The sequence below is a fragment of the Mycteria americana genome, chromosome 1, assembly GCF_035582795.1.
Source record: "Mycteria americana isolate JAX WOST 10 ecotype Jacksonville Zoo and Gardens chromosome 1, USCA_MyAme_1.0, whole genome shotgun sequence".
Classification (NCBI taxonomy): domain Eukaryota; kingdom Metazoa; phylum Chordata; class Aves; order Ciconiiformes; family Ciconiidae; genus Mycteria; species Mycteria americana.
In genome coordinates, this window is record NC_134365.1 from 220,766,829 (window position 1) to 220,780,342 (window position 13,514).

The 13,514-nt window shown below is 54.2% G+C and overlaps 1 protein-coding gene across 5 annotated transcripts; it reads left to right on the forward strand.

The window, feature by feature from the left end:
• Window positions 1–1,124: 1,124 nt before the first annotated feature.
• P2RY2 (purinergic receptor P2Y2) lies at window positions 1,125–13,132 on the forward strand. 5 transcript variants are annotated; one of them, XM_075491303.1, is made up of 4 exons: window positions 1,125–1,322; window positions 5,326–5,581; window positions 7,288–7,402; window positions 9,599–13,132. In XM_075491303.1, exon 4 carries the CDS (start codon window positions 9,603–9,605, stop codon window positions 10,677–10,679), a length of 1,077 nt encoding a protein of 358 aa, XP_075347418.1. In that variant the 5' UTR covers window positions 1,125–1,322; window positions 5,326–5,581; window positions 7,288–7,402; window positions 9,599–9,602; the 3' UTR covers window positions 10,680–13,132. The 5 variants fall into 5 exon arrangements, with proteins under 5 accessions (XP_075347418.1, XP_075347415.1, XP_075347420.1 ...); XM_075491300.1 differs by lacking the exon at window positions 7,288–7,402; XM_075491305.1 differs by lacking the exon at window positions 5,326–5,581.
• Window positions 13,133–13,514: the final 382 nt, after the last annotated feature.

Sequence of the window (13,514 nt, forward strand, 5' to 3'; positions counted from 1 at the left end):
GCAATCTCTTTCCTGGATGAAAAGTCCCAACGGTGGGATACAAGAGGTGCAGCATCCCCTTTCCCAAGGGTTTACCTGTATCCCCAAGGAAGAAGCATTTCACCAGCATGTAGTTCCCAGGAAAATTAGATTGGAGCAGGAGAAGCTGCGATGAATCAGGCCCCCAAATTTACTCTTCTCTAAAATAAATTCCCCCATCCTGGGGAGTTCATGGCAAGGCAGCTGGTTTTAACTTGACAGCTCGCTGCCTGGTTGGTGGGAACTGGTCCCGAGAGCTAAAATTAGAGCCAAAATTGGCCTCAAAGTCCCTTTACCATCTCATGTCCCCCATCCCTCCGCTTCCCTTGGAAATGAAGCTGGCTTGCAGCGAGGGATGTGCTGCAGGGCATCATCTGAGGTGCGTTGGTTCCCTCCCTGGGCTGGATGGGGCACAGCTTGGTGTCACCCACGGTGGGACAGTGTCCCATGTCAGGGTGGCCATGGTAAGAGCCCCAAGCCAGGCTCATCCACCTGGTTCAGAGGCATTTCTTCCCCTCCAGGGCTGGTCCTGGGACCCCCTTGCCCCCGTGTGGCTGCTCCATGCCTTGGGTAAGGGACTGTGGGCTCTGCCACCGGGGCAAGCTCCAGTACCAGGGCACCCCGGGATGCAGGGGGGGGGTCACCAGGGCCCTCCCCGGGGGAGGCAGCTCTCTGGGGACCCTGGGGCCCCGGGCGGGTGGAATCCAGCCCTGGGCTCCCAGCCCCGGGGTCCCAGCCCCGGGGTCCCAGCCCCGATCCCACCCATGCTCCCATCCTAGGAGGGGGTGCTCCCGCCCCGATCCCACCCATGCTCCCATCCTAGGAGCGGGGGCTCCTGTCCCGATCCCACCCATGCTCCCATCCTAGGAGGGGGGGCTCCTGTCCTAGCATCAGCCCCGCTCCCAGCCCCGGTGCGGGGGAGTCCGGTCTCAGTCCCAGCCCCGATCCCATCCATGCTCCCATCCCCGGACGGGGGGCAAGGGAGGAGTGGTCGGGCTCCTGTCCCGGTCCCATCGCCGGGGGTGGGGCGGTCCCAGCCCCGCTGCCAGCCCCGGGGAGGGCGGTCCTGCCCCGGTCCTGCCCCGGTGCCAGCCCCGGGGAGGGCGGTGCGGCCCCACGCCCGGCCCCCCTCCCGCTGCCCGGTTCACACGCGGTGGCGGCGGCCGGGGGCAGCGGGACCGGGCAGGGGGAAAGGGGGAAGGACCGAGCCCCGGCCATGCCGCTGCCTCCGCCGCCCGCCTGAAGGGAGCGGGGCCATCGGCACGGAGCCACCCGGCGCGGAGCCACCAGCTCGGTATGGCCCGGTGAGCGGGGCCGCATCCGGCCGGGGGGACCGGGGGGGTGCGGGGGGGGGGGGTGCGTGTCCTGGCCACGCAGGAGCGTGTGCGACGGTGCGGGACGGGGTGCGACCCCCGGGGTGCGGGTGTGCAAGGCGTGCAGGGGGTGGGAGTGGGCACATGGGTGGGGGGGACACGCACGCACCCCTGTGCACACACGCACACATCCACACGGGTGGAGGGGACACCCACACACGCACATGGGGGGGGGGGGCAGGCACGCACCCCTGTGCACACACACACATGCACACACACACTCGGGGGTGGCACTTGCTGCTGGGTGGGTGACATGGGTGACGCAGGGTCCCCATGCACCCAAAGCAGGGAGCGGGGCACTGCAAGGGTAGGGCCGAACCCCAGTTCTGCTCCTCGGTGGGGGGGCAGCTCACACCTCACGCACTGCACATATTGCCACTAAAAATGTCCCCAGACCCCCAAACTGACCCAAAGACGGGGCGGTCGGAGCAGCGAGCCGCTGGCGTGGGCTGGTGCTGGCATGAACGGTTCAAGCTGGGCACTCGAGGAAGCCTCCTGGGCTCCCTTTGCTCCTCTTTGCCTGAATTATTTGATTGTTTATGCGTTAATTCGCAATAATTTCTTTTGCCACTGGGTTTCTCCCTTCCCGGGGGAACGCGCTGGCTGTTTATCAGGGGTTTCCTGTACACACCTCTGGTAAAAGCCATGGAGCTGACTCCCTGCTTTACTCTGGGCTTGTGTTTTTCCACCTCTTTGCATGCTGGGGTCCCTGTGTAATTTATTTGGGAGTGTTTTAATTTGCACCAGGATCGGTGAGACTCTGGTTTCAAACCCTTTGACTCCTTTTAATAGCTCCTAACCCCCAAAACACCTTCTTCCCCAGAGCTGGGCGCTGGGTGGTATCGCTGCAGGAGCAACTTTAAGGGCAAAACATCTTACTTCTCTTTCTGCTCCAGTTTTCTTATTCTGTCGCCTTATTGCAAAACCCATTTGGCAACCCGCTGCCTTCCTGTGCACAAGGCGGGGAGCAGCAAACCCCGATCCTGGGGGACCGCTGGCACTGAGAGACGGTGCCCCCAGCACAAGGCTCGTGGCTGCCGAAATTGGGCCATTTCATTACCGCCAGGCATGTGTCCCAAGTTCCTCTTCCTCATTTATACCCGAGCAAAGGGAACTTTGGCCTTCGGCCTCAGTGGCTGATGGGCTAAGGAGCTCCAGTGCAAAGGGGGAGACCCCTAAATACGGTGCTGAGCCCTGGAGTGCGGCCGCATCCCTGGGCTTAGTGGGTTATAAAACCCTGAGAAGTATTTTTGACTGTCCTGGCACCGAGTGGCTTTACCCTGTCTCTGCCCAATGCGATTTTTATCTCTGGTTATTGACATAAAGCCAAAGCCATGAATAGTTTGCTGGCAGCGGAGCGTGCTGCCGGCCACGCCATCGTCCCTCCTTAATGCTGAACATCCCCTGTTAAAGCCTTAATGGGAACCAGTCCATGAAGCAAAGACTCTTTTGCTCCCACGGGATTCTCCTTATGGAGGAGCAAATTATTCCCCAAAGTCCACCCCACATGGGGTTTTCTGGGGTTTGGTGCTGCTTTGGCTTCACAGTAACTGCTGGTGCCGTGGTCTAGCCTGATAATTGCGTTATCCCCAGCCTCGGATGCTGGTTATCTCCCAGACGGGCAGAGTGCGTTTGGTTTTGCCGGGGGGGTTGTGGTGTTGATGGGTGACTCCCTTGGTTGGGGCAGGAGGCTGTTAGGTCTCCGTGGAAATGTCATTTCTCCCAGATACGGGGCTTGTAGGGTAAAACAGTTACCAAAAGCAGGTGATTGACCAGAAACTGGTCCCATGCTCTTCTCCCAGCCTGACCATCGCTTCCTCCGGTGAGCAGCGGAAAATTGTGGAGGGTAAAACCAAAGTCAAATTCCTGGTATAAAAATCAGCACAAGGCTCCTTTCTATCTCCAGGAAGCATAACGGATGCGAGGGCCCCGTTTTCCCCCTGCGATAAATAAAAATCAAGGTTTGGGGGCTCAAAAAGGATCTGCCCCCAACCCTGCGGGATGCTGCAGGGTCTCTCGGAGAGCAGGTGATGTGGGGGAAAAACATGCAGGGAGCATCACCTTTGCTGTAGCAGGAAGGGAAATGTTGATGAAGGGATTAAATATTGGCCAGGGTGATATTTGCTTCCAACAGGATCCATCCCCGGAGACCTGTTGTGCTGGGAACCGAGTCAGGTTCAAGCAAACGAAGGCGGCTTTAGTTACGCACGAGCGCCGGCACCTCTGTGTTTAATGCTTTTCTCTAGTTCGCTGTAAAGCTGCAGCTTCGGTTAGTCCGGGTTGACTTCCCGTGGTGTGGACGAAGGCAGGAGGTTTTGGTACTGCCTGGGAAACTCCTTCTCCCCTTTTTAGCTTGGATCAAGTTACTGAAAAACCCTCTAGGAAACCAAAACTCCCCCAGAAAAATACTTTTCACAGAGAAAACTTATTCAACTCTGCTGCTTCTCAGCCTAGGGACAGGAGGGGAAACTGGGGCACGGGGACGCTTCGGTGGAGCAGCTCCATTTCCGCCAGCCAGAGTGGAGCTGCCCAATGCCCTCCGAGGTGCTTTTTAGGGGAAAATAAGAGAAACACAAATTCTTTGCAAGCTCATTTGGGGAGGAATGAGGGTTTCTGGCCATTTTTGGGATGGAGGAAGGGGTAGGTCAGACACCTGGGGAATAAAAGAGGGGCATTGCCTGGGGCTCCGGGCAAGGAGATGGGTGAAGCCCCTTAAGCTGCTTAAACCTTGCTTTGGGGTATCTTGGAAATGTATCTTGGAGATATCTTGCCTTGGGGTTGCTGGAGGGAAGGGCCGGGGAGCAATGCAGATGTTGGGACTGGGATGGCTGGCGATGTCCTCAGCCCACACTGGTGGCCGGAGCCAGCCCGGAGGAGAAAGGCGCTGAAGGTCACTGCGGCAGAAGGGAGCCAAATGGCAAGGGTAGATGAAAACCAGGCAGTTTGGCCAGGCTCAGATTTCAGCCTGGTCCCATCTCACGTCTCCCAACCAGACAGGCTCGGTAGCATCCGAACACGCCGCCTGTTTGCTTTTGGTTGCGGAGGGTTTCAGCCACAGTCCCAAAGGAGAGCAAAACGATGCCAGGTCGTTCACTTCCCAGCGTCTCGAGTAGTTCCTGATACGGAGCGAGGATTTTGATGAGTCTACTAAATGCCTGTAAATTAGGGCAGGGAAAACACCCACGCTCTCCTTGTGTCTGTTGCAAAGGAGTCGGTGGGGAAGATGCGGTAAACGGATGATGATTTCGACCTCTGGCGTAAAACGATGGGAGCTGTGGTTGCAGTCGGTGTGTCCGCACCACACGGGTTTGATTTCCCAGGGCTTCGCGCTGGCAGAACGAAAGGCTGCATCTGTGAGGTCCTGCCAGTAAACTAATCCACGTTAATTATTTGGAAGGTCAATTAAACCTCATCAACCCCCCGTGAAAAGGCATTCATCGCAGCCATGATTTGGTTGCGCTTTTTTTGCTTTCGTGACTTTGCTTCTGCTGGCAGGTTCCTAAGCACAAAACACCGCGGGATGGATGGTGACCACTGGGATGGCACCGGGAATGCTGAAAAATGGGGCAGAAACCAGGATTAAAGCCCTTTACTCAGTGATTCAGCGTCCAACCCATGGTCCCCCTGTGCTGGCCCTGAGTGCTGCCTGCCCGTGACCTTCTCCGATGACAGCCCCCTCCTTCCCCATATTGACTCATCTAAAGATCCCCTGCCCGGCCACGGTAGATACTGTTACGGGAGTGTTTTGGGATGCTGGCATCACATGCACATGCCTGTGGGTATATATATTTGAGGGCACGTGGCTGCTGGGATTGCAACACCGACCTGCCCGGGCTCCTCGCATCACAGGGCTCCTCTCCCATCCTGCCCATCCACTACAGCTGATGGTACCTGTTTTCTGGGAAAAAAACCTCATGTCCCATGGGATAAAGAGGTCCAAGGCCATGCTGCAAAGAGAGAGATGGTCCAGCCATTGCAACCAGGTTCATCCAGACCCAACACGTGGTCCAGCATGGAGAAGGCTGGTTGGAGTGATGCCCTTGCTGTGCACGGGTGGTTGGAGGGCACCTAAAAAGCTGTGCATGGTCACCTGCATTCAATGCCAGAGAAAAAAACCTCCTGCCATGATCCCTGGAAGGGCCGGGAGAGCTGATGAAGCAGATGCAGGTGGTCCTCACTGAAGCATTGTGGTGGGTTTGCTTTTGGTAGTCATAGAAGTATTTCTCTTGCTTGGCATCCTCAGGGATTGCTGTTGCTTTCTCCCTCCCCTTGTCCCCACCGGGGGCTCGATGCATCGCTGTAAGAGCTGGCATTCGTGCCATCCGGCCCGTAGGCAGAGGAAAGGGCAGCTGCCAGCTTTTGTGCCTTCAGACGCCTTGGCTGGCCGTGTCCTCTCCGGCTCGCTCGCTGCGGATGCAACGGGGCCGGGGGCGGACTGCAGCCACGGCCCCGACAGACACAGCAAGTTTTGTCCTAAGGATTCTGGGCAAAAGTAGGGAAAAAAAGAAAAAAGAAAGGCTTTTGCATTTCCAGAAGGAAAAGGAGAGAGAGCACAACGGCAAGGACAAGGCTGCCTTGTCAGCGGGGTTTTGTCTCCCTGATTACCCCGTTCAAGCCAACCAGAGAGCCCTGTTTGCTCCTTGTCCTGAAGATGGAGATGTGCATCTTGGCACATCCGTGGCCGCAGCGTGGCCTGGGGCAGCCCATGCTGCCCTGCACGCTGGAGGAGATTCCCCACCTTAGCTTACGGATGGGTTTCAAATGCCTTGTTGGGTTTTGTAGCTGGGGTCGCGGGAGCCTGTGGGGAGGTGGGCTGGAAGATGGGGTGACCTTGCCCCCATCGGTGCTTCAGAGCTGGGCGACGGGTTGTCTGCAGGGGACAGAGGGGTGCAGATGTAAAGGCATGGAGAAACCACGTGCAAGACTGAAGTCTGGAGCTCTGTAACCCTTCCCTGTGCCTTTTAGGGCATCTTGTGTGGCTTCTTACGGTCACGGTGGCCTGTCCGACCCGTTTAATTGGCTGCCAGGTCTGTGGGCAACCTCTGTCTCGTTGGCCACCGATCTGCAAAGCTCAGAGGGAAGGAAGAAGCTGGGGAGAAGAGCCGCTGGAAGGTGTTTTCCCATCTGCCCAAGCACTGTAATCCCTCTCCATCTGCAGGGACAACCCCATTGATGAGGACTTAAGGGAAGCAGGATGAAGGGTGATGGGACCAAAGCTGAACCAGGCGCAGGAAAAGCAAAACCCTGGGGCCAGGACAGAGCAAGATTGGTCCTGGCTCCTCATGTTCATCGCAGAGTGGTTCCCAAAGTTATATTTGGGTTTTTGCAGATGTTGCAGATTAGTTAGGGCGTGAGCATGTGTGTGGTTTCTGCCCACGTCCTTGGGAAACGTGAGCCTTGGACGGTGCTGTTTGTGGTCTGCTCCAAGGGGAAAAGCAGCAAAATGGAGGAAACATCATCAGGGATCATGTCTGTGCCACATCTGGACAGGTTGTTTGGAGCAAGGACTGGAGTTATCCCCATGTGATGGGCTGGAGGCATCACTTCACCCCTTCTCCATCAGCTGTGAGGTGCTTTTTAATGCCATAGTGCTTCGCTTCGGTGAGAGATCATCCAGGTTGGCAGCTTCTGGGAGACCCTCATTGCCTCCTTCCCTGCAGGATCTGAATTGGAGGTAGGTGCAGGATAGCTCTGGGTTAACATGGTGCTTGTTTGCAAGAAAGGGCATGCTCACGCCGTTCCACAGCATGGTAGCACCAGGTTAGAGCTTAACCATTTAGCTGAGAAGGCTGGTATTGCTCTTTTCCACCTAAAATCATGGTGAGATTTGGGTCAGGGCACATCCCACATACTCATTCAAAGGGCACATTTACTCAAACCTTTTCTCCTGCGATAGCTCCCGCTCTCTGAGCTCCTGTGCTGGATTCATCTCCCTGTAACCCGATTTCTGTGGGCTCCCCGTAACAGGATACAGCAGTGAGATCAAACCAGCTTGTTTTACGGGAAGGGAGGCAAGTGCTTTTTAATTTGATTCCTGGCTGATGGGCTTGCTCAGCGATCGTGTGTCGGCTGGGTCGTGGGCTGTCCCCGACACACAAAAGGGCCCTTGTCCCTCCTGACACAGGACACTGCCAGACTCTGTGTGTCTGCAGAGACTCTTTTGAGTCCATTTTTCTCATCTCAACTGGTCATTCCCATACATAAACTCCCATCGAGTTAAATCCAGTTGGCGGCCGGTCACAAGCGGTGTTCCCCAGGGCTCAGTTTTGGGGCCAGTCTTGTTTAATATCTTTATCAACGATCTGGACCAGGGGATTGAGTGCGCCCTCAGTAAGTTTGCAGATGACACCAAGCTGTGTGGGAGTGTTGATCTGCTGGAGGGCAGGAAGGCTCTGCAGAGGGACCTGGACAGGCTGGATCCATGGGCCGAGGTCAATTGTATGAGGTTTAACAAGGCTCAGTGCTGGGTCCTGCACTTGGGCCACAACAACCCCATGCAACGCTACAGGCTTGGGGAAGAGTGGCTGGAAAGCTGCCTGATGGAAAAGGACCTGGGGGTGCTGGTCAACAGCCAGGTGAATATGAGCCAGCAGTGGGCCCAGGTGGCCAAGAAAGCCAATGGCATCCTGGCTTGTATCAGGAATAGCGTGGCCAGCAGGACTAGGGCAGTGATCTGCCCCTGTACTCAGCACTGGTGAGGCCGCACCTCGAATGCTGTGTTCAGTGTTGGGCCCCCCACTACAAGAGAGACATTGAGGGGCTGGAGCGTGTCCAGAGAAGGGCAACGGAGGTGGTGAAGGGTCTGGAGCACAAGGCTGATGGGGAGCGGCTGAGGGACCTGGGGTTGTTGAGCCTGGAGAAAAGGAGGCTGAGGGGAGACCTCATCGCTCTCTACAGCTACCTGACAGGAGGGTGTAGAGAGGTGGGGTCGGTCTCTTCTCTCAAGTAACTAGCGATAGGACGAGAGGAAATGGCCTCAAGTTGCGTTAGGAGAGGTTTAGATTGGATATTAGGAAAAATTTCTTTACTGAAAGGGTTGCCCAGCATTGGAACAGGCTGCCCAGAGTGGTGGTGGAGTCACCATCCTTGAGGGAGTTCAAAAAATATGTAGACATGGCACTTTGGGACGTGGTTTAGTAGGCATGGAGGTGTTGGATTGACAGTTGGACTGGATGATCTTAGAGGTCTTTTCCAACCTTAATGATTCTATGATTCTATAAACCAGCTTTGCACAAGCATGGGCAGACTTTCTGTGTTAGTGATGCTGGAGGAGCAGGTCAGGAAGCAGGACCAGCTAGATGGCCACCATCAGCCCAACACTAAACACACTAAAACCTCATCATAATCATCACAACCAACCCAGGCAGAGCCCCTGTGGCGGAGAACACTCTCCCTTTGGCATGGTTTGGTTACAGGGGCCTCCAGAAGTTGTGGTGGTGTTTGCACTACCAGAAGGAGCTGAAGACCTCTGAAATCAGGGCCCTGCCAGTCATGGAGATTGCTCGCTGAAGAGCACGGTTCCCTTTTCTTGCCCTTTCTGCCTGGTGTTTAGTAGGACCCACCTTTCATGGTGTTCAGCTGAGTCACTTCTCATGGATGGTTAAGCACAGCATGGAGCATCTTTCCTGTTCTGTAGCACAGGAAACCAAATTTCTGCGTGAACCTGGTGGGAAGGGTGGATTGGGACATTGAACTGGGCTGCAGGAGATGTGAGTTGGATTCCCAGGTGTGGCCTGGGATTTGTTGGTGACTTTAGAGCAGCTTAGTTCCTCCTCTCTGCTCCAGATGCAAAATGAGGATAAATAAAACTCCCTTTATCTGCTTGACCGTAAGTCCTCCATGCTAGGGACTATCTCGGTTGTGTCAACACCCAGCGCAATGAGGCCACGGTCTTCATGGGTATGCAGTGTGCTGGCAGGAGGCACACACTGCCACCTCTTGAGTCATTGTCACCTGCACGGAGATGGCACTGCCTGCCAGACAGCGAGCCATGCTTGTGGGTAGCTTTTGGATAGACACAGCCAAGCATTGATGGCAACCTTGATGGGAGGAGAAGGGAAGGCTGTAGTAATAGTATATAGTAATAATGACAGCGTGGACCATGCAACGTGTCACGGCATCGCGGCACTGAGGTTTTCTCATCTAACCCACCTTTTCCAGGGACTCCTTACCTCCATGTCCTTACAGCCTCTTTGCTTTCCCCCCAGGGTGATGGCGAACCTAACAACTCCTCCAGCCTGGACCAGAGTCATCAACAGCTCCTTGGACCCAGGTGGCGCAGGAAACAATGCCTACAAGTGCATATTTGATGAGGACTTCAAGTATGTCCTGCTGCCTGTCTCCTACGGCATCGTGTGTGTGGTGGGGCTCTTTCTCAACCTGCTGGCCCTCTACGTCTTCATCTTCAGGATCAAGACCTGGAATGCCTCCACTACGTACATGTTCAACCTGGCCGTGTCCGACACGCTCTACGTGGTCTCCCTTCCCCTCCTGGTGTATTATTATGCCATGGGGGACAACTGGCCCTTCAGTGTGGGCTTGTGTAAGATAGTCCGCTTCTTGTTTTACACCAACCTCTACTGCAGCATCCTTTTCCTCCTCTGCATCAGCATCCATCGATTCCTGGGCATCTGCTTCCCGCTGAAGTCGCTGCAGTGGGGACACGTTCGCTACGCCCGGAGGGTGTCGGTCATCGTGTGGCTGGTGACTGTTGTGTGCCAGTCGCCCGTACTCTTCTTCGTCACCACCAGTGTGAAGCGTGACACCATCACCTGCCATGACACATCCAGCAAGGACCTCTTTGGCCAGTTTGTCATTTACAGTTCAGTGATGCTGGTGCTGCTCTTCTGCATCCCTTTCCTCATCATCATCATCTGCTACTGCCTAATGGCCCGGAGGCTGCTGCAGCCCACACGGGGGATCTCCCGGCTGTCCCGATCCAAAAAGAAGTCGGTCAAGATGATAATCATTGTCTTGGTGGTCTTCATCGTTTGTTTTCTTCCTTTCCATGTCACTCGTACCTTGTATTACTCCTTCCGGAGCTGGGACTTGAGCTGTCAGACCCTCAATGCTATCAATTTAGTTTATAAGGTGACTCGTCCCCTAGCTAGCACCAACAGCTGCTTGGATCCCATTTTGTATTTCTTAGCAGGACAACGATTTATGAAGTTTGCGGGCAACAAAATGCCAGGGAAGCCTAAAAATGAAATGGCGCTGGGCATCGCACCCAACAGTCACCTGGGAACTAGCAACAACACAGACACGATATCCAACGATGTGAAATCCTAGCTCTGCTCCAGCACGGCCAGCACCATCTCCACAACAGAAGGTTTTATGCCAGGTGTGAAGGAAAGTCAGGATGCTTCGGGGCCCGAGGCTTTTGGTGTTTGCGGTGCCTTGGCTTGCACCCACTTCAGCATGGTCTGTGTTAAATGCGCTCCTCTGCTTGTTGCTGTTTCAAACGTATTTTTTTCAGGAAGATGCCACTGTGGTTATACCCACAGACCCCGTATCTCTGCCTCTTCATCCAAGCCTGCCTCTCTGTTCAATGCTGAATGGCATCTCTCCACCAGTGAGGCTGGGTGACCTCTATCATGGTGGCCAAATCTGCTAAAAAAAAATCACGCCCTGAATGTCTTAGATCATTTTCTAAAGCAGAAACATTGTGTGCAAAAGGTCCCCCTAAAGAAATGCCTTTCTCCAGATTCCCTGGCACAGAGGTAGCAGGAGTTTCTCTGTGCCTTGGCGAGGGAGGAGAGGCTTTTGGTCAAGGAGGAGAGTCATCTGCAGTTCTGCTAAACAGGTCAATGAAAACATCAAGCGCAAATACCACCCACAGCGGGAAAGGGTTTCCCACAGCTTTGCATCCCTGAAGAAATGCTCTCCCAGCTTCAAGCCCCGGCATCTGCTGGCAGAGCCGGGAGGGGACTCCTAGCTCCTGTCCAAGGGCTGACTTCCCATTAAAAAGGGTGCTGGTGGACCTTCCATCCCACTGGAGTTTACTGGTACCATCCCACTGGAGTTTACTGGGACCATCAAGCAGGTCCCCTGTAGGTTTCTCCAGTGGGGTCAACATCTTCCAAAAGACCTGTTAGTGCTTCCCAACAGCAACATTTACCCTTGAAAAGCTTTTAGGAACCCGTAGCTTTCTTTCAGCTGCTGACTTTAATAATCATCTCCAGCTCATTAAAATTTAGGGTGAGCTCTTCACGTCTTGTTTTTAACCCCCTTACTCGTGACTCATGTTTCCAGCGAAGAAGCAAAGACCGTTGTTCATCCCCTTGGCTGAGTGCTGCCACATCCTCATTGCTGCTCAGAGGTGACAGCCCTCTGGGACCTTTAGCAGCTTGCTGTGACCCAAAATGCTGCCCAGATGTTGCTGTCTGGTAATCCCAGTAATCCCAGTGCTCCACCGAAGCCAGTCAGCATATCTCTTACTGAGAGTGTGGACTGTCCCTAGGAAATTTGGCAGCACTAAACACTGGGTTTAGGAGCCGTACCAATAAACGTGGTGCAAAGCTTAACCCCAGTCCTGTCTGGATTTGGCCTTGCATCCCCCATCAGCCAGGACAGTTCAAAGAAAACTGGAGAAAATATCCACAAAACACTTCACCAGAAGGTCCACTTGGTCTTTCTCTCTGTAATTGTTGGGTTAGAGAGCCAAGAGCCCAGGTCCATGGTTTCCTTGCCCAGCCTTGCCACAAGGATGCTGATTCGTCACCCCAAAAATGAAAATTGCTTGTGCTGCAGCACTGGACGAGTCATATTTTGTAAAAGCAGCCCTAGCTCTATTTTAGGATTAGGCAAACACGTTTGATCTTGGTTTAGACCAATTCCTCAGACCTCTTCTTAGTTTCTCCCATCCCTCCTTCTTATGAAGTGGCTTGGTGGAGATAAAGACGCGCCACGATGTAACCGGCCGAGTTCAGCCAAGGGCAACTGGGACCATTCAGGGTCAACTGGGAGGTTCTTGTGGTCCCAGCTCGGTGGAACCATGGTCCCATGGAGGGCTCTTGTCCCAACCAACAATGTCACAACCACAGGAGGCGAAGGAGGGGACTGTCTCAGCCCTGAGCACCATCGGCAAAAAAAGATAGGACATTTGTAGGGTGGTTCATCTCATCCTTGTGTGAACTTTTAGGATAGGATTGGGTTAAGATAGGACTTGCACTATGGCAGCACCTTTTTTTCCCTGTGCCTGTGAAGTGAGCTTGGCTTTATGGGGAGGGTCACAGCATAGTCACCAGGGCGAGACAAATAATTGGGAGAAATTAATTCAACTGAAGCACTGAACTGGTACAAACGTTACTCCAGGCCAGGTCTTGCCTGGTCTCCCGCACTTGCCAAAAAGCAGCGTGAACACCAAGTTACGTGCTCTGAATAATTCAACAAAAAATGTGCTCAAAGTTCACTCCTGCGGTCCTGCTCGGTGATCCCACCTTTCTCCAAACTGGCATCAGCCAGCTTCAAACCACCGCCTTGGGCAACACTGCCAGTCCCATCAAGGGGGTCCCTCTGTCATCCTGATCCCGCACAAGCTAGCGGCACTGTTCAGATGGAGAGAGGTTGGAGAGGTGCCAACTGGAAATTTATATATAGATTTTTTTTGTTTGTTTGTAAAAGCACTAACTTATACTAAAAAAAAAAAAAGCGGGTTTTGTGACAATGACTGTACATTTTTATTTTTGTAACATGCAGACACCTCAGATTTCTTATAGTAAAAAAATTTATTTCTACTATGACCACTCTTCTGCCGTCTCGTCCGATGTGTACAAAGAAGAGGGGATACTGGGGATAGAAACTGGGTTGTTGAATGTCATAGACATGTTTCAAGCTCCAGATGCAGCTGCCCACACATGGGCTCCACAGTAGATACCTCCAGCATCTAAACTCCTGGAGGAGTCCATGGAAGAGCTGGGTGCCCCAAGAGACAGGTCTTCTCATCCTTGGGCAAGGTGAGATGGAGCTGAGATGGACAGGGCTGCTGGAGCACCCCCAAACCCAGCAGCTCATTGGGAAGGGTTTCACTTTATCTTGCTGCTGTCTCCCCTTTTCCAGAAAGCCCGGTAACACCAGTGCTCATCCCGCATCCTTGCTTCTCAGAGACAGGAAGACCTGGAGGAG